At 45.8% G+C, this 24,646-nt stretch overlaps 3 protein-coding genes across 3 annotated transcripts; all 3 read left to right on the top strand.

The window, feature by feature from the left end:
* Window positions 1-1,071: 1,071 nt before the first annotated feature.
* LOC311045166 (G-protein coupled receptor 35-like) lies at window positions 1,072-24,115 on the top strand (the record flags this gene model as incomplete). The annotated part of the gene is made up of 3 exons (XM_084056977.1): window positions 1,072-1,241; window positions 22,826-23,710; window positions 24,083-24,115. Exons 2-3 carry the CDS (start codon window positions 22,826-22,828, stop codon window positions 24,113-24,115), a joined length of 918 nt encoding a protein of 305 aa, XP_083913103.1. The 5' UTR covers window positions 1,072-1,241.
* On the top strand, window positions 5,765-7,832 carry LOC311045241 (G-protein coupled receptor 35-like). The gene is made up of 2 exons (XM_084057041.1): window positions 5,765-5,798; window positions 6,793-7,832. Exon 2 carries the CDS (start codon window positions 6,793-6,795, stop codon window positions 7,660-7,662), a length of 870 nt encoding a protein of 289 aa, XP_083913167.1. The 5' UTR covers window positions 5,765-5,798; the 3' UTR covers window positions 7,663-7,832.
* Window positions 10,538-11,452, top strand: LOC311045167 (G-protein coupled receptor 35-like; the record flags this gene model as incomplete). The annotated part of the gene is made up of 1 exon (XM_084056978.1): window positions 10,538-11,452. The coding sequence occupies one exon, from the start codon at window positions 10,538-10,540 to the stop codon at window positions 11,444-11,446; it is 909 nt and encodes a 302-aa protein (XP_083913104.1). The 3' UTR covers window positions 11,447-11,452.
* Window positions 24,116-24,646: the final 531 nt, after the last annotated feature.

The following is a 24,646-nucleotide window of genomic DNA, read 5'->3' as shown; positions in this document are numbered from 1 at the left end:
GCTCTGATATTGCTGAAAACTTGCCCAAATCATAGAGATGTCAGATGACTGATGTCACAGGCTGGCCATGTCGAAGTCCAGTATCTACGTTAGAGTCACGCCGTTCCCACGTGGATCCCGAAATCCATGATTCCATTTTATAATCTTTTCACTGCAACGTGTTGTCTCTGCTGTTACTGTTCCTGGTGCCAGGGGGTTAATAAATAAACATGCTCACAAAATGTAAATAATGCATTGTGGTTTCATACTCCCATGAACACAAACATCATAATTATTATCAGCATAGGTTTTGTGTATCAACTCAACACATGGAAGTTCCCTTATATTAATGTTCATGAGAATATTTACTCCCACAAGTGGAAAGGCTCTTAAGGATGGCCACACAGAGTGCATACAGAGGGTGTTTGCTTTTTCCATTCTGCCCTGTTATGTTCCACGTTGCTGTGTCTGGGGTTTCTGTGGTCTCTCTCTCTCTCTCTCTCTCTCTCTCTCTCTCTCTCTCTCTCTCTCTCTCTGCTGCTCTGACTCCACCTCTACCAAACACATCCCTCTGCTGGCAGATTAAAGCCCATCCCCTCTCATCCACATCACCTGTTTGTTGTGCTTGTCAAGCCCAGAGAAGGTTATTCAATACTTTCTAGTAATTATCCAGCCTGTTATTATTAACAGTTAATGTTCATTTTCAACAATGTTTTTGTGTTACCAGTCTCCATAGTGAGACCATGGTGTGCTGTTGTTCTGTCATACCAACACGGCTGTTGTCCTTACACACGGCAGAAATACAAAAAGGGAACAAGTGTGGGTGAATACCAAAGATGCTCATTTTCACTGTGGTTTTGCATTCTCTTACACTGAACTTTGAAACGACATTTCCTGAAGTGTGGTGTAAACTTCTTGTAAATGTCAGTGAACACGCCCAAGCTAGGAGCAACAGTACACATGATATACGTTTTATGCTGTATTTCTTTTTTTTTTACAACATACAGTATAGCATTAAATCCTTCTATGTGTTTGCGTCAAACCACGGAAACGACAGGCCCAAATGACGATTCAATTATACAAATGTATAATGTTTTGTATAGATGCATATACAGTACTGTATATATTGTACGGTTGTATATGACGTAAACACTTCCTCTGTCACTGCAGTACTCAGTCAGAGGATGTGGGTATGCTTACTTTCAAATTGACTGACTGTGTTTATTAATTTGGTCACCTCAGAAAATAGAAGCGGTGAACTGGTGAGTTTTTTGACTAGCTGATTTTAAAACATTATAAAAGCAACACAACTAGCTATATAACAGTAAATGCAGTACATGTGTACATGATGAAGACAGGACTTTATTATAGTTAGTCAATTATCATATTAGTTCATTTTTTAAAAATAATTTCTTGTGTTGATGGAGCTAGTTTGACTCTTCTGTACAACTGTGGGAACAATATGTACTAATGTGTCACCTATAGAGCATCGCAGTTCCGCCACTTCCTGGTGCCGGAAGTAAATACTCGATGCATTTTTCCCATTGACTTTTCCAAAAATATTTATATCAATCAATTTAAGCCTAGAATCAAGCTATCCAGGATAGCGGTGAATCATGACCATAAAACCTTTTTTTCTGTGGTTTTATTTTATCTTATATTTAATGATATGATATACTATATTTAATAAATACCCTTTGTTTTGCCGTTTTCAAAAAAGTTTTTTCACAGAATCAAACGTTTTATGGTCATGATTCACCATGATAGCTTGATTCTAGGCTTAAATTAATTTATATAAATATTTTTGTAAAAGTCAATGGGAAAAATGCATTGAGTATTTACTTCCGGCACCAGGAAGTGGGCGGGAACTGCGACGCTCTATTTACTCTTGAAGAGGCAATAGATACAGCAAGGTTTTTAACTTGTTCTCTTGACTAAGTTCCCCATAAAATGTTCCAGTGTGCTTGACACTGTTTATCAAATGATATATTGTATACATATATACAGTGTGTGTACATATATACAGTGTGTGTATTTATATATATATATATATATATATATATATATATATATATATATATATATATATATATATATATATATATATATATATATATATATATATATGTATGTATGTATGTATGTATGTATGTATGTATGTATGTATGTATGTATATATATATATATATATGTATGTATGTATGTATGTATGTATGTATGTATGTATGTATGTATGTATGTATGTATGTATGTATGTATGTATGTATGTATGTATGTATGTATATATATATATATATATATATATATATATATATATATATATATATATATATATATATATATATATATATATATATATATATATATATTTACATATATGTAAATATATACAGTATATATATGATATTGATAAACAACTGCCATAAACAGCCCTCATCAAAGCAGTGAGGCAATTTTAAGCATCGAGAGAGACAGGAAATGCTGAGAGAGAGTGGGGGCTGGGCTCCATATGGGGGCACCCATATTCGCCCTAAGCACTTGGCTATCGGGTCACAACCCATGACCTTAAGATTAAGAGCAATGAATATGGGCTCTGTTTCATTGTTCTTAAACCTAAGTGCATCTATAGTCTTTGATACTGTTGATCATGATCATTTAAAAAATATATTTTTGCCAATCAGTCTACTGGTTTTCTGGACTATCTGTGTCTCTTTCTATGGGTTCCCATGGGGTCAGTTATTTATCCACTACTGTCTAGTGTCTATTATGCTGCCACTAGCTAGCCTGGTAAACCCGCCATCTGGACCCTGCCATCTCATTTGTATTTGATTTCCTGATATCAAATGCAAATGAGAATTCCGGAAGGGGGGGGTTACCAGGATAGCCACGTGCTTCCATCGTAAAGAAACACACTGCATCCCACCATTCTTATGCTGATGATACATATTTATACATGTAAAACTCACCTGATGAACTCAGTACTGTAAAATTGCACTGATAACATCAACCCTTAGATGTCCCAAAACGTTCTACAGCGGAATAAATAAAAGACTGAGATCACTGTAGGCGATAACTATCATTAGGATAGAGTCTGGTGAAATTGCATGGTCCTACTCTCCAGGACAAACTGTCTGAAGACCTGAGATCTGCGTATTGCACAAGACCTTTCTATTTTCTCAGTTTCGCATGTTTCCTCCTCCACAGCTGAACATGGATGGGAACATCACCTGTAATCACAGTACCTGTCATGCACATACCATTGAAGGTGTGGGATATACGTTCTTGTTCCTCCTGGGTATGGGCCTCAACGTAGCAGCACTGTGGGCCTTCATAGTCAAGAGAAACTCCTGGACAGACACCCACATCTACCTGATCAATCTGACTGTAGCAGACCTCGCCCTAATCCTCTACCTCCCGTTCCGGATCTACGATGCCTTTTACTGCATGGAAATAACCCCACTCTGTACCGTCCTCCTGTATGTGCATTACGTCAACATGTACGCCAGCATCCTGACCAGCACTGCCATCAGTGTCCATCGCTTCCTGGTGGTCAGGTTCCCACTTCAGGCCAGATCTTGGAGGAAGAAGAAACAGGCTGCTTTCGCTGTGTGTTTGGTCATTTGGAGTCTAGTGGCGTCATTTTGCATTGTGAACCATACATCTGACTTCACCAATGAACTACTGACGTGCTTTGAAAGATGTGAAGATGAGACTCTCCCTGTAAACTTCCTGGTGCTTCTGTTTACTGTAGGCTTCCTTGCACCACTATTGATCATTGTGTTCTGTTCCAGTCAGATCATATGGATTCTGCAGAAGGAAAAAGATGACTCAGCAGAAAAGAAAAATATCATCAGCATAGTAACAGCAAACATGATCATTTTCATTGTCTGCTACACACCCTTCCATGTCGGCCTTCTCTTGAACTTCACTCCAATGCCTAAGCCTTTTATACACACATATATACTTGTAGCTGAATGGATCGCCACCTCAAACTGCTGCCTAGATTCTATCTGCTATTATTTTTTGCTGAAAGGTTTCTATTTGCGAGTTGGTGGGACTGGAAAATAAAAACTTTCTCTGTCTCTTAAGTTAAGAGGTCATTTCAGTTTGACAGTATATAAGAATAATATTATCATTGTTTTTTATTGTGGCTCCTCAGAGGCGGAAGTACTTCCTCAATTATCGTATATACTTTTTGAAAAATGTAACTTAAATTTTATAATTGAAGTCAATGGAGCTCTGATAGTGCTGAAAATTAGCCCAAATCATAGAGATGTCATAGATGACTGATATCACAGGCTGGCCACGTTGAAGTCCAGGATCTACGTTGGAGTCACGCCGTTCCCACGAGGATCCCAACATCCAATTCAATTGTATAATTTCTCACTGCAATGTGTTGTCTCTGCTGTTACTGTTCCTGGTGCCAGGGGGTTAATAAATAAACATGCTCACTAAATTGAAATAATGCATTGTGGTTTCATACACCCACGAACATAAACATCATAATTATCATCAGCATGGGTTCTGACAAATCAACACATGGAAGTTAATTTATAATAATGTTCTAGAGTATTTTTACTCCCACAGGTGGAAAGGCTCTAAGGAACACACTCTTGTATTTTTGTGTTTGTTTTATTGAGGTTAAGGTTAGGAATAAGTTTAGGGTTAGGCATAGCTTTACTGAGGTTAAGTTTAGGAGTAAGGTTAGGCTTGTAGGCATAGTTTTACTGAGGTTATGTTTGGAATGAGGTTAGCTTAGGCCCAGTTTTACTGAGGTTACGTTTAGTAATACCCGGTGGCGACCGTTTCGAGGTCGGTTTGACCCAGGGCGGCCGTGTTTTGGGGCGAGCGTTCTTGTATTCTTCTGTTCACCACTTTGGTCCCAAACAACAAGAGTCCCAAGATATCTCAACATCTAATGGGTGGATTACCATGAAACATACCGAGTGAACACAGAGGGGTTTGCTTTTTCCATTCTGCCATGTTACGTTCCACGTTGCTGTGTCTGGGGTTTCCATCTCTCCCCCCCCCCCCCCCCCCCTCTCTCTCTCTCTCTCTCTCTCTATATCTCTCTCTTTCTACAGGCACCTCCACTCACCAATCAACTCATTGTCTGCTGTCAACCACTGTTATTTGGTCCAACCTCCACCCATGCATCGTGCTCCCCTCTTGCATTCACTGGTCCTGCTGCTCTCTCTCTCTCTCTCTCCCCCTCTACCAAACACATCCCTCTGCTGGAAGATTAAAGCCCATCCCCTCTCATCCACATCACCTGTTTGTTGTGCTTGTCAAGCCCAGAAAAGGTCAACTTTGTAGAAAATGATCCTGCTTGTTATTATTAACAGTTAATATTCATTGTCAACAATGTTTTTGTGTTACCAGTCTCCATAGTGAGACCGGGAGGCATACGATAATCCGACATCCCATTTCTCCGACTATGTGGCTTCCGCGTGCGGTTAGGGTTAGGGTGCGGGTTTGGTTCGGGTTTAGTATTGGAAAAGTCGGAGCGCTGCGCTGTCGGGTGTGTTGTTGTTCTGTCATACCAACACGGCTGCTGTCCTTACAAACGGCAGAAATACAAAAAGGAACAATTCTGAGTGAATACCAAAGATGCTCATTTTCACTGTGGTTTTGTATTCTCTTACACTGAAACTTCTTGTAAATGTCAATAAACACCCCCAAGCTAGGAGGCAAACACTTCCTCTTGTCACTGCAGTACTCACTCAGTCAGAGGATGTGGGTATACCAACTGACTTTCACATTGACTTACTGCGATTAAAAATACCTTTGCTCACCTCAGAAATAGCAGCAGTAAACTGGTAAGTAGTTTGACTTGCTAATTTTAAAACATTATAAAAGCAACACAACTAGCTATATAACTGTATATGCAGTACATGTGTACATGATGAAGACAGGACTTTATTATCATTCGTCAATTACAATTACCATATTAGTCAATTTGTTATATACACACACACACACACACACACACACACACACACACACACACACACACACACACACACACACACACACACACACACACACACACACACACACACACACACACACACACACGCGCGCACACTCACACACGCACATATATATATATATATATAATTTTAAGCTTTTATTTGACAGCGATAAGTATCGAGAGATACAGGAAATGCTGAGAGAGAGTGGGGCACTGACAATGAGCACATGTTCATGGGCTCAAACCTGGATCAGAGCATTTTGCACCCATATTGCCTTTAAGCACTTGGCTATCGGGTCACAACCCATGACTTTAAGATTAAGTGCAAATTAATGCAAACAGGCTCTGTTTCATTGTTGTTAAACCTGTGTGTATCTTATAGCCTTTGATACTGCTGATCATGATAATTTAAATAACATATTTTTGCCATTCAAGTCTACTGGTTTTCTGGACTACATCTGTGTCTCTTTCTATGCGGTCCCATGGGGTCAGTTTTTGATCCACTGCTGTTAATTCTATTATGCTGCCACTTGTTTCCATCGTAAAGAAACACACTGCATCACACCATTCTTATGCTGATGATGCATAGTTATACATGTACATCTCGCCTGATGAACTCAGTACTGTAAATTGCACTGTTGACCTCAACCCTTAGATGTCCCAAAACTTTCTATAGCTGAATACATAAAATACTGAGATCACTGTAGTAGACGATAACTACCGGTAGGATAGAATGCATGGTCCTACTCTCCAGAACAAACTGGCTGAAGACCTAAGATCTATTGTATCTATTGTCTCAGTTTTCAGATGACAGAATGGTAATGTTTCCTCCTCCTCAGATGAACATGGATGGGAGCATCACCTGTAATCACAGTAACTGTCATGTGCATACCATTGAAGGTGTGGGATACACGCCGTTGTTCCTCCTGGGTCTGGTCCTCAACATAGCAGCACTGTGGGCCTTCATTGTCAAGAGAAACTCCTGGACAGACACCCACATCTACCTGATCAACCTGAATGTAGCAGACCTCGCCCTAATCCTCTACCTCCCGTTCCGGATCTACGATGCCTTCTACTGCCTGGAAATAATCCCACTCTGTACTGTCCTCATATCTGTGCATTACGTCAACATGTACACCAGCATCCTGACCAGCACCGCCATCAGTGTCCATCGCTTCCTGGTGGTCAGGTTCCCGTTGCAGGCCAGATCTTGGAGGAAGAAGAAACAGGCTGCTTTCGCTGTGTGTTTGGCCATTTGGACTCTTGTGGTGTCACTGTGCATTGTGAACCATAAATCTGTCTCCACCAGGACGTGCTTTGAAAGACTTGAAGATCTCCCTGTAAGCATCCTGGTGTTTCTGTTGACTCTTGGCTTCCTTTTTCCTCTATTGATCATTGTGTTCTGTTCCAGTCAGATCATATGGATTCTGCAGAAGGAAAACGATGACTCAACAGAAAAGAAAAATATCATCAGAATAGTAACAGCAAACATGATCATTTTCATTGTCTGCTACACACCCTTCCATGTCGGCCTTCTCCTGGAAAAGTTCACCCTAATGCCTGACTGCTGGAAAGTAAACCCGACTTTTATACACAAATATATACTTGCGTCTGAATGGATCGCCACCTCAAACTGCTGCCTAGATTCTATCTGCTATTATTTTTTGCTGAAAGGTTTCTATTTGCGAGTTGGTGGGACTGGAAAATAAAAACTTTCTCTGTCTCTTAAGTTAAGAGGTCATTTCAGTTTGACAGTATAAGACTAATATTATCATTGTTTTTATTGTGGCTCCTCAGCGGCAAGCCGTTTGTCTGAGCTCCACTGATCTCATTCCCCCCAGATTCGGCACAAACATGGGTATGAATTCGTTCTACTAGTATGCCACCAAAATGTGTAATGCCCTACCAACAGCCATCAAAAAGTGCGACTCCCTACCCTCCTTCAAAACCACCATAAAAGAGCACCTGTCTGCAATTTGCTACTGGACCTAGACAAATCTTCTAGCTTGCAAAAATAAATTACCCCCCCCCCCCCCCCCCCACTGGTTTTCTGTAAAAATACTTTTACTGCTCCTAGTATTGATGATCTCTTGTTTAGTATTGTGTCTATATGTCTTGATGAATTGAATACATAGGACCACAATGGAAACAAGCCCTCAGGGTTTTTTGTGTTATCCTTTTAGCATTATATAACTGTATCTCTGTACCTTTTGCAATCAATGCTAATCTCGCAAACCACGCCAAATGTCTTGTGCACACTGTCAGTAGGCCACAAAAGTACCTCCTCTAATTATTTTACATACTTTTTGAAAAATGTAACTTACATTTTATAATGGGATTCAATGGGGCTCTGATAGTGCTGAAAACTTGCCCAAATCATAGGGATGTCAGATGACTGATATCACAGACTGGCCATGTCGAAGTCCGTGATCTGCGTAGGATTCACGCCGTTCCCACGTGGATCCCGAAATCCACGATTCCATTTTATAATGTTTTACTGCAATGTGTTGTCTTTGCTGTTACTGTTCCTGATGCCAGGAGGTTAATAAATAAACATGCACACAAAATTGAAATAATGCATTGTGGTTTCATACACCCATGAACATAAACATCGTAATTATTATCAGCATAGGTTTTGTGTATCAACTCAACATATGGAAGTTCCCTTATATTAATGTTAATGTTTACTCCCAGAAGCACTTTCAGAAGTGTGGTGGAAACTTCTTGTAAATGTCAAAGAACACACCCAAGTTAGGAGCAACAGACCACATTTTGTATGTTTTTTAAAACATACATTACAGAATGAAATCCTTCTACATGTTTTTTTCTTTAAACTACAAAAACAAAGTAATATAACACTACTGTATGTACAGTATATGGTTTTATATGACGTAAACACTTCCTCTGTCACTGCAGTTCTCAGTCAGAGGATGTGGGTATAATAACTGACTTTCACATTGTCTGACTGTGTTTAAAATCCATTTGGTCACCTCAGAAACAGCAGCAGTAAACTGGTGAGTAGTTTGACTAGTTGATTTTAAAACATTATACAAGCAACACTACAAGCTAGATAACACTGTATGCAGTACATGTGTACATGATGAAGACAGGACTTTATTGTCATTAGTCAGTAATCATATTAGTCATTATCTTAAAATTATTTCCTGTGTTGATGGATCTGGTTTGACTCATCTGTACTACCGTGGGAACAACGTGTAATAATTTCTCATCTTATAACCCCAGTGATCTTGAGGAGTTATTCATTTAGATACAGCAAGGTTTTTAACTTGCTTTCTTAACTAAGATCCCCCCCAAAATGTTCCAGTGTGTCTGACACTGTTTATCAAATGATATTTTGATATATTATGTGCAACGTATAACCTAAACAACTGTCAGTGTATTGTCACCTTATCACTCCACAAGCTATATGATGTATCTTGTTTTAGAGCTAACCACAGTACTGAAACAGCCTCATCAAAGCAGTTAATGACAGTAAGAAGTGTGTGTGTGTGTGTGTGTGTGTGTGTGTGTGTGTGTGTGTGTGTGTGTGCGTGTGCGTGTGCGTGTGCGTGTGCGTGTGTGTGTGTGTGTGTGTGTGTGTGTATGCGTGTGTGTGTGTGCGTGTGTTTGAGGCAATTTTAAGCCTTCATTTGACAGCGATAAGTCTGGAGAGAGACAGGAAATGCTGAGAGAGAGTGGGGGCGCCTGGGGGAGTGACAATCAGCACATGATATGGGCTTGATCCTGGGACTCACCGATCAGAGGATTTTGTACTCATGTTGTATGACCTTACAATTAAGAGCAATGAAAACAGGTTCTGTTTCATTGTTGTTAAACCTGAGAGCAGCCTTTGATGCTGTTGATTCGTTAAATAAAATAAAAAAAATATGTTTGCAAATCAGACTTATCTAAACTAGAAGCAGGAGACCTGGTACTGCCAGACCCCTAGTGGTTGAAATCTGAATGGCCGGACTTCGCATGACGTGTGTATCTGTCTGTGTATCTGTCTTCCCATTTATGCCATATATGGAGAAAAGAGGGACAAAAGAGGAAAAGAGGGACAAAAGAGGGATCCGTCTGTCTGTCTGTGTATCTGTCTTCCCATTTATGCCATATATGGAGAAAAGAGGGACAAAAGAGGGACGAAAGAGGGACGGACAAAGCCTCATGTAGGCCGACCCTCTGGGTCTGTCAAATACAGGACTTTATCTGTTTATCTATCTATGGGGTCCCACGTGGGACTGGGTTTTTGTTCCACTGCTGTTAATTCTATTATGCTGCCACTTGCTTCCATCGTAAAGAAACACACTGCAACCCAACATTCTTATGCTGTAAAGTACTGTAAATTGCAACGATGACCTCAACTCTTAGATGTCTAAAAGGTTATACCACCGAACAAAGACAAGACTGAGATCACTGTAGTAGGCGATAACTACCATTAGAATAAAATCTGGTGAAGTTGCATGGTCCTACTCTCTGGGACAATGTTGCTGAAGACCTGAGATCTGTGTATTGCATAAGAACTTTCTATTGTCTCAGTTTTCCATTGACAGAATTGTAATGTTTCCTCCTCCTCAGATGAACATGGATAGGAACATCACCTGTACTTTGGAGAACATTGCTTTCAAGAACAGTACTCCCTGTGAAGTGCATACCATTGAAGGTGTGGGATATACGTTGTTGTTCCTGCTGGGTCTGGGCCTCAATGTAGCAGCACTGTGGGCCTTCATGGTCAAGAGGAACTCCTGGACAGACACCCACATCTACCTGATCAACCTGACCGTAGCAGACCTCGCCCTAATCCTCTACCTCCCGTTCCGAATCTACGATGCCTTCTACTGCATGGAAATAACCCTACTGTGTACTGTCCTCATGTCTGTGCATTACGTCAACATGTACGCCAGCATCCTGACCAGCACCGCCATCAGTGTCCATCGCTTCCTGGTGGTCAGGTTCCCGTTTCAGGCCAGATCTTGGAGGAAGAAGAAACAGTCTGCTTTTGCTGTGTGTTTGGCCATTTGGACTCTAGTGGTGTCACTGTGCCTTGTTTACTATGAGTCTAACTGTCCCACTAAACTATGGACATGCTTTGAAAGACGTGAAGATGAGAGACTCCTTGTAAGCTTCCTGGTGCTTTTGTTGACTCTAGGCTTCCTTTTTCCTCTATTGATCATTGTGTTCTGTTCCAGTCAGATCATATGGATTCTGCAGAAGGAAAAAGATGACTCGACAGAAAAGAAAAATATCATCAGCATAGTAACAGCAAACATGATCATTTTCATTGTCTGCTACACACCCTTCCATGTCGGCCTTCTCCTGGAAAGGTTCACCCCAACGCCTGGAGACGGCTGGAGAAAAAACGCAATGTCTGATATACACAAATATATACTTGTATCTGAATGGATCGCCACCTCAAACTGCTGCCTAGATTCTGTCTGCTATTATTCTTTGCTGAAAGGTTTTTATTTGCGAGTTAGTGGGACTGGAAAATAAAACATTTCTCTGTCACTTAAGAGGTAATTCAGTTTGACAGTATTACAATAATATTAACATTGTTTTTTTATATGGCGTGGTTCCTGTTGTTAATCTCCTAAACCGTTGGACTGACTGATCAGCGCCAAATGTCTTGTGAACAGGCCACAGAAGTACCTCCTATAATTATTTTACATACTTTTTGAAAAATGTAACTTACATTTTATAATGGAAGTCAATGGGGCTCTGATAGTGCTGAAAACTTGCCCAAATCATAACGATGTCATAGATGACTGATGTCACAGGCTGGCCATGTCGAAGTCCAGTATCTATGTTGGTGTCACGCCATTCCCACGTGGATCCCGAAACCCATGATTCCATTTTATAATGTTTTACTGCAATGTGTTGTCTGTGCTGTTCCTGGTGCCAGGGTTAATAAATAAAGATGCTCACAAAATAAAAATAATGCATTGTGGTTTCATACACCCATGAACATAAATGGTGCATTTACATACAGCGCTCTTATCCAAAGCACTTTACATAGATAGTGCATTACATTCACCCATGGAAACCATGCAATGCACCATGCTCATCGGGAGCAATTGGGTGCAGTACGTTAGTCCGACAGCATACTAAACCCGAACCAAACCCGCACCCTAACCCTAACCGCACGCGGATGCCACATAGTCGGAGAAAAGGTCTGTCGGTAACGCATGCCTCCCGCAATTAGGGGTTCAGGGTCTTGCTCAAGGACACTTTGACAGTAACTCTGGGGGGGCCCGGGATCGAACTGGGAACCTCGCGGTTGCCATCTGGCCGCTCCTCTTAGTCCATGAGCCAGAGCCCCAAAATTGAGCAATGATTATCGAAAGAGTGGGCAAAACCAAACCTATATTAAATTGTTCATAGGGTCAATACGAGTAAATAAATATATGATAACCTTTCCACAGGAGCAGCTTTTTCATGGTTATCACACATTTTGTTATTTTCCCCATACGTTCATGACAGGTGAAAAATGACAAAATGTAAAAAAGAGTTATCATAATGAAACTTCCTGAGTTGATTACTTACATGAAGACAATGATTTATCGTATTACAAGTTCTCTGACACTGTATATTTAAATATGCAAATTGTATCAACTCAACACATGGAAGTTCCCTTATTAATGTTAATGAGAATGTTTACTCCCACAAGTGGAAATGCTCTAAGGATGGCAGAGTGCACACAGAGGGTGTTTGCTTTTTCCATTCTGCCCTGTTACGTTCCACGTTGCTGTGTCTGGGGTTTCTGTGGTGTCTCTCTCTCTCTCTCTCTCTCTCTCTCTCTCTCTCTCTCTCTCTCTCTCTCTCTCTCTCTCTCTCTCTCTGCTGCTCTGACTCCACCTCTACCAAACACATCCCTCTGCTGGCAGATTAAAGCCCATCCCCTCTCATCCACATCACCTGTTTGTTGTGCTTATCAAGCCCAGAAAAGCTTATTCAATACTTTGTGGTAATGATCCTGCCTGTTATTATTAGGAACTGTTAATGTTCATTTTCAACAGTGTTTTTGTGTTACCAGTCTCCATAGTGAGACCATGGTGTGCTGTTGTTCTGTCATACCAACACGGCTGCTGCCCTTACGCACGGCAGAAATACAAAAAGGGAACAAGTCTGAGTGAATACCAAAGATGCACATTTTGACTGTGGTTTTGCATTCTCTTACGCTGAACTTTCACACTTGAAACGTCATTTCCAGAAGTGTGATGAACACGCAGAAAGTTAGGAGCAACAGTACACATGTAATACATTTTCTGTTTTACAACATACAGTATAGCATTAAATCCTTCTATGGTTTTGCTTCAAACCACAGAAACAACAGGCCCAAATGACGATTCAATGATACAAATTTCGATTTTTTTTTTTGTACAGTATATGCATATACAGTACTGTATATATTGTACGGTTGTATATGACGTAAACACTTCCTCTGTCACTGCAGTTCTCTCAGTCAGAGGATGTGGGTATGCTTACTGACTTTCAAATTGACAGACTGTGTTTATCAATTTCTTCAGAAAAACGAAGCGGTGAACTGGTGAGTAGTTTGTCTAGCTGATTTTAAAACATGATAAAAAGCACCACAACTAGCTATGTAACAGTATATGCAGTACATGTGTATATGATGAAGACAGGACTTTATTATCATTAGACAATTGTCATATTAGTATTTTTTTTAAATAATTTCTTGTGTTGATGGATCTGGTTTGACTCTTCTGTACGACTGTTGGAACAATGTGTAATAATGTCTCACCTATTTACTCTTGAGGAGGCAATAGATACAGCAAGGTTTTTAACTTGTTCTCTTGACTAAGTTCACCCCAAAATGTGATACTGTTTATCAAATTATATATATATATATATATATATATATATATATATATATATATATATATATATATATATATATATATATATATATATATATATATATATATATATATATACAGCCCTCATCAAAGCAGTGAGACATTTCCTTTCTCAAGAGAAACAGGAAATGCTGAGAGAGAGTGGGGGACTGACAATCAGCAAATGGTGTGGGCTCAAACCTGGATTAGAGCATTTTGCACCCATACTCGCTAAGCACTTGGCTGTCGGGGTCACAACCCACGAACTTTAAGGGATATTTCACTTTAAAAATATATATATATATTTGGGTCATTTGATCCTCTACTCAGGCTTTTGTGAGCCCCCCGGACAGTTGCTTGATTCAGTATTTAGATATTTGATATTCATCTTATCAGACACGCCCCCTTCCTGTAAAAACCCATTATAACTTCAAACTCCTTTTTGAACATGTTAGATTCATCAAAAACACCAGCCCTTCTGGTGACTCATCCTGCCCTCCTAATATGTGAGGGGGACGTGTTTTTTTGATAAAATTCTGATAAAATGAATATCAAATATCAAAATACTGAATCAAGAAACTTAAAAAGTGTCAGGGGTGCTCCCAAAAGCCTGTGTAGAATGACCCAAATTTGTTTTGAAAGTGAAATACCCCTTTAAGATTAAGAGCAAAGAAAACGGGCTCTGTTTCCTTGTTGTTAAACTCGAGGTTACGAATGTAACCCCGGTTTCTTTAGAATTCGGAGTAACATACTCACTATGGGATATCAGCGCCTCCTGGCGATGAACAGAGCTACATACCATAAACTCCCGGGCCATTCATTGGCTGAGAAGGGTATGTCACGTGTCCGGTAACCCGGAACCGGCTTAAAGCCGCTCTCGTGACGTGGCTCATCCTCTTTAACAACCGCTCTCTGCATGCAGATGTACACAAACAGGGGTGTTAGGTGAGTATGTTACTCCGAATTCTAAAGAAACCGGGGTTACATTCGTAACCTCGAGTTTCTTGTCAAATTCTCCGTAACATACTCACTATGGGATACATAAACCCCCCTGGGGCTTATAGCCATACAGAACCCTCCCAGCCCCGCACGCCCCCTAGCCGCAAGGCCCCGCCCCCATGGGCGTGACCTTTGGCCTCACGGGCGCCCCGGCCCCAAGGGCCGGGGTGCGGGATATTAGGAATAAAGAAGACCCTGACAGACCAAGTCTGCCTTATTCAGCTAATGAACAGACACGAGTCTGTCCCATAAGTGAAAACAAGGAAACAGGGCCCTCTCCCCTCGAAACCTACCAACGGTGGTTCCGAGGGGACTAGAGAGAAAGGAAGGAAGGGAAGAGAACAAAGGCAGGCTAACACAAAAACCCTGCCTAACCTCCCCCACCTTAACTAGAGGCAGCTGCTACGCCCAGAACAGCGTGCGCCACTGACGCCGCCGCCACATCCAGGCTGTAGAAGGCCGCAAAAGTCGAAGGAGACGACCAATTAGCGGCCGTGCACACCTCCTGGACCGAAACTCCTCTGGAGAGGGCCCAGGACGTAGACACACCTCTAGTAGAGTGAGCCTTCAGTCCTTCTGGAACTGGAACGCCACCACTGACATAGGCCAGCCTAATGGCATCCAAAATCCAACGAGAAAGCGATGCCTTAGCCACTGCCTTCCGCCTACCACCTGGGCCGTAGGAGACAAAAAGCTGCGACGACGACCGGCCGACAGCCGTCTTCTGGCAGTAGAGCTTCAGAGCCCTCACTGGACAGAGACAGTGCAACCGCTCATCTTCCGCCGAGGCGAAAGGAGGCGGATGAAAAGCTACCAGCTCAACCGGTGTCTGAGTCACCACTCCGTTCTTGGGAACAAACGCCATGTTGGGTTTAAACAAGACCCTGCTGCCGTCTCCCGAGAACCTCATGCACTCCGAGCTCACTGAGAGCGCATGCATGTCGCTGACCCGTTTAGCTGTAGTCAAAGCCACCAAAAGAACCGTTTTGAGACTAACGATCTTCAGATCCACAGACTCAAAAGGCTCAAACGGTGGGAGGCAAAGTGCCTCCAACACCACCGTCAGGTCCCAGGCCGGGAAAAGGGGCCTAGAGACCGGCCTGGCTCGCCTGGCACCGTTCATAAAACGGCGCACCAGATGATGTCGGCCAACCGTTATGCCATCGAAACCTTCGTGACAAGCGGAAATGGCCGCCAGGTACACCTTCACCGTCGAGAAAGCCAGGCCCTGATTCAACTTGCCTTGCAAGAAAATGAGGATGCTGCGCACTGGTGCCTGGAAGGCCACCACCGGCGGTGACTGCTCCAGACCCCATGCCACGAACATGTTCCATCTGTCGTCGTACGCAGCCATCGTGGAGACGGCCCTCGCACCCTGGATGGTAGCCACCACCTCAGGGGGCAGGCCATACGAAGTCAAGGTCTCCCTCTCACGGGCCAAACCCACAGGTCTAGGTCCTGAGGCCGTTCGTGGTAGATGTCGCCCCCTCCCTGCTGTAGCAGGCTCCTGTACAACGGGAGGGGCCAAGGATCGGCGTAGAGGAGAGGCGTTATTTCCGACCTCCACACGCCCCACGCCGGAGCCACCAGCAGCACTGACCGACCCTGACGCCTCACCCGCTCTAAAGTCGGGGGAATCAGGTCCAGTGGCGGGAAAGCATACAGCAGCTCGTCCGGCCAGTCGTGCGCCAGGGCATCCAGGCCCAGGGAAGGGTCCCCCACCTTCACAGAGAAAAAGCGAGAGCACTTCGCGTTCTCTTTGGAGGCAAACAAGTCGACCTGTGCCCGACCGAACCTGGTCCAAATCAGGTCCGTCACCCACTGGTCGAGGGACCAATTCTCGTACCGAAGTCTGCCCCTGGACAGCAGGTCCGCCCCGCTGTTCAAGAGACCCGGTACATGCGAAGCTCGTATTGACGCGAGGCGCGAGTGGCACCAATGCGTCAATCTGCACGCCAGGCTGTCCAACACCCGGGAGCGCAAGCCCCCCTGTCTGTTGACATAGCACATAGTCGTGGTGTTGTCTGTCCTGACCATGACATGACAACCGCGGATGCGAGCCTCGAAGTATTTGAGAGCAAGATAGACCGCCATCAGCTCCAGGTAGTTGATGTGGGCCTCCCGTAGACTGAGGTCCCACACTCCCCTGGTCGAGCGGCCCTCGTGAACCGCGCCCCAGCCCGACAAGCTGGCGTCCGTGGTGATGACTTTTCGTGACGTCACAACACCTACACTGACCCCCTCGGACAGAAAAGCTGCTTGTGACCACGGTCTGAGTGCTTCCACGCACCGTGGAGGTACCAAAACCTTCAGAGAACCCATGGTGGACGGGATCCCGAGAGCCAGCATCCACCTCTGGAAAGGTCTCATGTGGAGCCTGCCCAAACGGACCAGGTGTATAGCCGAGGCCATGAGACCTGCCGCTTGCATGCACAACTTGTAGCTGACTTGACGCCCCACTTGAAAGGACCTCACACAGGCCAAAAAGCTGTCTATCCTGTCCTGGGATAGGCGTGCCATGAGCGTGTTTGAGTCCAGTAGGATCCCTATGAAAGTGGTCCGCTGGGACGGGACCAACACGCTCTTCTGGGCGTTGATGGTGAAACCCAGCGACTGCAGGTGGGAGATGGCCACCTTCGTATGTTGCGTCACCTCCTCCCTCGAGCCCGCCGCCAAAAGCCAGTCGTCGATGTAAGTCGACAGACGGATCCCCTGCTGCCTCAGTGGAGCCACCGCCGCGTCGGTGCATTTCACGAACACCCGGGGGCTCAGAGACATTCCAAAAGGGAGGACAGTGTACTCGTACACCCTCCCCTCGAAGCCGAAGCGCAGGAACTTCCTGTGCGGTGGGTAAATCGGGATGTGGAAGTAGGCATCCTTGAGATCGATGCTGGTCCACCAGTCGCCCTGGCGGACCGTCCGCAACAGCGCTGCCGTTGTCAACATTCGAAAGTTGAAAACCGTCAGATATTTGTTGAGACCCTTCAGGTTCAGAATGGGTCGTACACCCCCCCCCTTCTTTTTCACCAGAAAATATTTCGAATAAAAACCCAAACGGTTCTGGTTCGGAAGCACTTCCCTGACAGCGCCTTTGCTCAAGAGGGAGGCCACCTCCTCTCTCAAAGTGTTGGCTGCTGGACCTTTGGCCTGGGAAAACAGCACTTTGTCTGTCATTGGGGGTTTTTTGGAAAATTGCAGCCTGTAACCCTTTTGTATTGTGCGCAGCACCCAAGGATTCGGCTTGCATAATTTCCATTGCTCTACACCAGGGGTGGGCAACTTTGTAGATGGTGAGGGCCACAAAATATCCTCAATCACTCTGGGGGGCCGCATTGTTTATCGGCAGGGGGGGGCGCATTGTTTATCGGCAGGGACCCCCCCCGTTGACAAAACCCCTCCCGTTGGAAAAACGGTCCAGGGGCGGTGCGCCGGTTCGGACCAAAATGCCAGGGCTGGATTTTGGTCCCAGCCCGCCCGTTTATCGGCACTCTCGCCAGTACCCCATTACTCAAAAAGCCCATAATAGTCACATATGTGATAAATAAGGGATAAAACTATTATTATTTGTTATAACTTTGTTTTTATTTAGCATTTAGTAGGCCTCTCCCCGACTAAGGATTTGTTTAGTCGAATCTAATTGGCGACTAATTGCCAATAGTCGACTGGCAGTCGACTAATGCAAAAAAAAAAGAAAACTTTTTTTTTTTGGGCCAAAATACATTTTATTTAAAAGGGCCAAGTCTACACAGTTTGTTTTGTGTCTCCAGCAGAGTTTCTAGTGTCTCTATCTCTCTCTGGAAGAGGTTGCACATGAACTCTGCAGCCGCACTGAGGCGCTCCAACACAAACAATACCAATACAAAGACGAGGAATAAGAAGAATAAAGTAGAAGTTACGTGTGGTTGCAAGTGTAGACTTGGCCAAAAAACAATTTAAAACATTTTTGGCCCCAAAAAAAAAAAGTTTTTTTTTTTTTTTTTTTTTTTGGCCTGGGGCCGCATTGAGTGACGGTGCGGGCCGCATGCGGCCCGCGGGCCGCCAGTTGCCCATCCCTGCTCTACACACTGAGCGAGCGGATTGGTCGATGACGTCATCGGCCGCTCGGAATGTGTGTGCGTTGTCATGGGAACCATTGACGCTGCTACTGGTGACAGCGGTGCTAACCCCGAGGGTCCCGCTAGAGACAGTAGGGGTACTAACGGTCTGTCCTGAGGACTCGGAAGAGTCACGTGACTGGACACGGGGACCTTCCCTGACGTCAACATTCGGTTCGTCCGTCGTCGCCGCTCGCCTGTTCCCACGGAAAACAACGGCGCCGCCGATTGGACAGGCGGGGCTGTGCGCGTTAGTAACGCTGGCCTGCCTGGGGGACTCGGAGGAGTCACGTGACCGGCCACGGGAAAATTTCCCGACGTCAGAAATAAGCCTACCTCGGCCGTCGTCTCTGCGCGGAGCGTCGACAAAGTTATCCTCTCTGTAGGAGGCGCCCTGTCGTATTCCAGCGGCAGACGAGGCCTTCTGTTTCCATGGAAACCTGTGAGGTGTGACAGCTGAGGGGTCGTCTGTCCTTCCAAAATGGCGGAGACAGAGGTCCGCTCTTTCTGACTCAAGCACTTCCGGTTCACAGTGACGTTTGATCGCTTCCTGTGAGACGGAAGGCAAAACCGCCGTGACCCTGTTCCACTGGCGCTTCGGCGCCCTCTGGCGGACAAGGGTGGCGTCGGTTTTTCTATTACCTCCAAATGATTTATTCCCTTCATATGATCCAAAACATGCACAGATGTTGTCCCAGCGATGTCTGCCGCACCGGAATTCGGGCGCCGCAGACATCGTGGGCTCATGGGATGATGACACTGATCCATTGCATGCACAGATGTTATCCCAGCAACGTCTGCCGCACCGGAATTCGGGTGCCGCAGACGTTGTGGGCTTATTGGATAACAACATTGATTCATTGCATGCACAGAGGATACCCCAGCAATATCTGAAACACCGGGGTTCGGGCGATCCAGATATTGTGGGTTTATGTAATGAGAGCGTTGGGGCAGAGATGTCTCGGGAACGGGGACACCACTGCTCCTCTGCTCTAGGCCACGTGAAATAATGAGCGGGTTTGTAGCATTCAGCACATTTATTTTCTCCAGAAAAAAGGGTTTCACATAAACCGTGTTTTGAACACACATGTTTAGAACACACACATCTTTTTGCACACAAAAGTCCACATTTTGCACACAAAGTTTTTTCGCGCTCGTGGAGCCGTCCACGACTCTGTCCACCGAGGCCTGTAAAGCCACTGTCCTCTTCCCCAGCATGAACGGCCGAGGGGGGGGCTGAGCCGGTCTGTGCACCGGCGATAGAGTGTCACTTACCCCGCCCGCCACGGCGAGGCTTCCCGCTGTCGCGACGTGGAGGCCTGTTGGTGTTGGGTGCGGGTTGTTGGCGGGGTGGAGGTCTGGCCCGCCTGTTCCCTACCTCGCGAGCACCTTCCTTTGAGCTCGGCCGAGCTGAGGAGGAGGACCGGGAGGTGTTGGCCTGTCCACGGCGGGAAGAGGAGGAACGTCCTCTGGCCACTGGCCTTTCGTTGCGGGGCCGGGAAGATGGTGGGGGGGCTGGTTCCAGCACGCCGGCCGCTGCTTCCCGCTGTGCCTTCCTGGACTCCGTCGAGACGCGGAGGAACTCTGAGGCGCCCGCAAACAGATTATCTGGACATAAAGGGAGCGCCATAACGCTCTTTTTTGCATCGGTCACTTCTGCTCGAAACTCAGTGAGCTCGAGCCACCGAGCCCGTTCAATCGCTGCGCTGTCCGCCATGGATTTTCCGGTCCATGCTGTAGCGTGGCGAGTCACTTTTATGGTGAGCTGCTGAAGGGCTTCCAGCTCCTCAGCGTCCTCGCCCCACTTCTCCTTCAGCTCGGTCAGGCGCCGCGCGGTCGAGCCCTGGAGGATGGCCACCATGTTTAGCGCGCGAGCCGCCAGCGCCGATGACTTGTAGGCTTTTTTCACCGCCACGGAAAGTGCTTTTTCCTTCGGCACGGTGAAATGAGGCTCAGGGGTGAGGGCCACTGCCTGTCGCTGGTCCACAATGCCCTGGGCCAACACGCGGTCCATGGGGGGGCAGGCGATCAGACCCATCGCGGGAGCTCCCACTACGTCGAGAGGAAAACCCAGCCTCTTAGGCTCGGAGTGGTTCGCCCAGGTGGACATGAGGACCCTCGCGAAGCCCTTGGCGGGCGGAACCTTCCTGGACCTGGGCGCGCGCTCGTCTTGTTGGGTCAGACCCTGGTACTCGTCATCAGGAGCGCTGGAGGATGCCTGCTCCTCCAGCGGACGTTCGAGGCCACATCTGGCTAAAGCCCTGTCAATAATGGCTGAAACTGGTTCCTCGCGCTTGGCGGGGTCGGATTCCAGTTCCTGCGCGGCCGGCCAGCTAGGCGCCAGGATACTGCCCGAAGACTCCATGTCGCCGTCCCGACGTGGAGTGGAGACGGCGGCCTCCTCGGGAGCCTCCTGGTAGGAGGGTAGTTCGCCCTCCTCCTCCCCCTCCTCCATGCTGCGAGCATCGTCGTCGTCGGAGTCCTCGCTGAGGTTTGCCGACGCACCGCTGTCCCGGTACGCCTGCTGTAGCAGCGGAGTCGACGGCTGGGAGGAGGGGGAGGAAGGGCCGCTGGTTGGCTGTACCTGAGTGGACCCCCCAGGCACAGCATTCGCGGCCGCTGTCGCGCTGCGTAGCACGGCTGGTGTAGCAGGCTGGTGCTGCGGGCGGCTGCCTGCGCCGCTCTGGAGCCCCGGAGCTGCTGGAGGACCCATGGTGACGCTGGGACGCACGAGGATGCCTGCACCGCTCACATTCCCCGGGCCGGAGTCGGTTGTAACCCTGGTCGGGGACGGGGCGTCGCCTCTCCCCTCATGGAACTCTTGCGCCCTGGCTAGGCGGCAGTCGAGATGGAGCCTTGAGAAGAGGGCGCAGTCCTCACAGCGTCCCTGTGCCTTCGGATAATGCCTCGCTGCATAGGCATGGTGTAGGCCGAGGCAGGCGATGCAGAAGCCATGGGGGTCATCTCCGGCAATGAGACGACGGCAGACCTGCAAACCGCAGGCGCGTGGGGTCTCCATTGTTGGTGCTAGCGTCGAGTGGAGAGAAGCTAACGCTAAGCTAGTTAGCCTGTAGCTAGGCTAAAAGCCGGCCGGCTTGTCACCGTGCTAGCACGTGGAAAAACTTTTGAGAGAAAAGCTTGGAAAGTAGAAGATAGAGCCGCGGGAGCGGAACGAGAAATAACTTTTTTTTTTTTTTTTTTTCTTTTTACACACGGAGGAAACCCGTAGGTCGGTACAGGTACCACCTTGGTGGGCTAGAGTTGTATTCTGTCCGTTTTTAAGGTAATTCAAAAGATATCGTTCTGGTATGTCTGTTAAGCTGTATTCATCTGCCATGCAGAGAAGCGAAAGAGGATGAGCCACGTCACGAGAGCGGCTTTAAGCCGGTTCCGGGTTACCGGACACGTGACATACCCTTCTCAGCCAATGAATGGCCCGGGAGTTTATGGTATGTAGCTCTGTTCATCGCCAGGAGGCGCTGATATCCCATAGTGAGTATGTTACGGAGAATTTGACAAGAAACCTATGTGTATATAGCCTTTGATACTGTTGATCATGATTATTTAAAAAATATATATTTGCCAATCAGTTGACTGGTTTTCTGGACTATATCTGTGTCTCTTTCTATGGGGTCCCAGTTATACATGTACATCTCACCTGATAAACGCAGTACTGTAAATTGCACTGATAACATCAACCCTTAGATGTCCCAAAACTTTCTACAGCTGAATACATAAAAGACTGAGATCACTGTAGTAGGCGATAACTGCCATTAGGATAGAATCTAAGTCTGGTGAAATTGCATGGTCCTACTCTCCAGGACAAACTGTCTGAAGACTTGAGATCTGTGTATTGCACAAGAACTTTCTATTTTCTCAGTTTTCATTCAGTTGACAGAATGGTAATGTTTCCTCCTCCACAGATGAACATGGATGGGAACACCTGTACCTTGGAGAACAGTACCTGTAAAGTGCAAACCATTGAAGGTGTGGGATACACGTTCTTGTTCCTCCTGGGTCTGGGCCTAAACGTAGCAGCACTCTGTGCCTTCATGGTCAAGAGAAACTCCTGGACAGACACCCACATCTACCTGATCAACCTGACTGTAGCAGACCTCACCCTCGCCCTCTCCCTCCCGTTCCGGACCTTCGATGCCTTCTACTGCATGCCAATAACCCCACTCTGTTCTGTCCTCCTGTCTGTGCATTACGTCAACATGTACGCCAGCATCCTGACCAGCACCGCCATCAGTGTCCATCGCTTCCTGGTGGTCAGGTTCCCGTTGCAGGCCAGATCTTGGAGGAAGAAGAAACAGGCTGCTTTCGCTGTGTGTTTGGTCATTTGGACTCTAGTGGTGACACTGTGCATTGTGTACCATAAATCTGTATCCACCGGTAAACTATGGACATGCTTTGAAATATGTGAGGATAAGACTCTCCCTGTAAGCATATTGGTGCTTCTGTTGACTGTAGGCTTCCTTGCTCCACTATTGATCATTGTGTTCTGTTCCAGTCAGATCATATGGATTCTGCAGAAGGAAGAATATGACTCGGCAGAAAAGAGAAATATCATCAGCATAGTAACAGCAAACATGATAATTTTCATTGTCTGCTACACGCCCTTCCATGTCGGCCTTCTCCTGGACAGCTGGAGAGAAAACCCGGAAAAAGGCTGGAGAGAAAACCCGCCTTTTATACACAAATATTTACTTGTAGCTGAGTGGATCGCCGCTTCAAACTGCTGCCTAGATTCTATCTGCTATTATTTTTTGTTGAAAGGTTTTTATTCGCGAGTTGGTGCTGGGCCTGTAAGAACTGAAACTTCATTTGTTTCTTAAGAGGTCATTTTAGTTTGACAGTATTACAATGACAAAAACATTGTTTTTACACGCCGTGGCTCTGTCTGTCTGTCTGTCTGTCTGTCTGTCTGTCCATTACCATCAGTGTGAGTGCATACAGAGGGTGTCTGCTTTTACCACTCTGCCGTGTTATGTTCTATGTTGCCCCCCCCCCCCCTCTCTCTCTCTCTCTCTCTCTCTCTCTCTCTCTGATGGCAGAGCAACCGGCCATTTCCTCTCATCCACATCACCAGTTTGTTGTGCTAGTCAAGCCCAGAAAAAAAAATCAACTTTGTAGTAATTATCCTGCGTGTCATTCTTAGCCTATTGTGTATATGCCAGGCCCTGGGACACGTCACGCTGGGCAAGACCTAGCCGGTTGAGTGTCTAAACGGGAGTACCGGAATTTGGCGGAAGTATACCGCCCAAGGAAATGACGTTGACGCTTTACAAATCTCTTTACGTTCTCCGTGAATGAAACGACTGTTGTGATTGGTCGAAAAAGAACGTTTCCGGGGGAAATACGTACAGCGGAAGTCCTGCCCACTATAGACACTCTCTGCTTTAGCCCATTAAGACCTGGAACGCATCTGTGTCACTTTTTGGTTTGAGCTAAAAAAGCAGTATTTTACACTTTGGCTATTCAAAAATAGCAGATATACAAGCTCATAGCGCGGCACGAGTGCCGCGCTATGAGCTTGTAGATCTGCTATTTTTGAAAAATCGAGAAAATGTGTGCAAATCTTTGGGGAACGAGGCTAGTCTATACACAGTTCAACACTTTATCGTTAGACACACCACCACACCTAAGGGGTGGTTGCCGCTTACAGTATGTACATTTTGGCCACTTGACAGAGCAGTTAGTTATGCGGGTTTTAACTATTAGTCAGTCAGTTGTTTTTTTCT

Source organism: Gymnoscopelus microlampas (genome assembly GCF_963454915.1).
Source record: "Gymnoscopelus microlampas genome assembly, chromosome: 5".
NCBI lineage: Eukaryota > Metazoa > Chordata > Actinopteri > Myctophiformes > Myctophidae > Gymnoscopelus > Gymnoscopelus microlampas.
This window is presented reverse-complemented; position numbering and strand designations above follow the sequence as displayed.

Excerpts from the sequence above, each read along its gene's own strand:
- LOC311045241 (XM_084057041.1), top strand. The coding sequence starts at position 6,793 with ATGAACATGGATGGGAGCATCACCTGTAATCACAGTAACTGTCATGTG.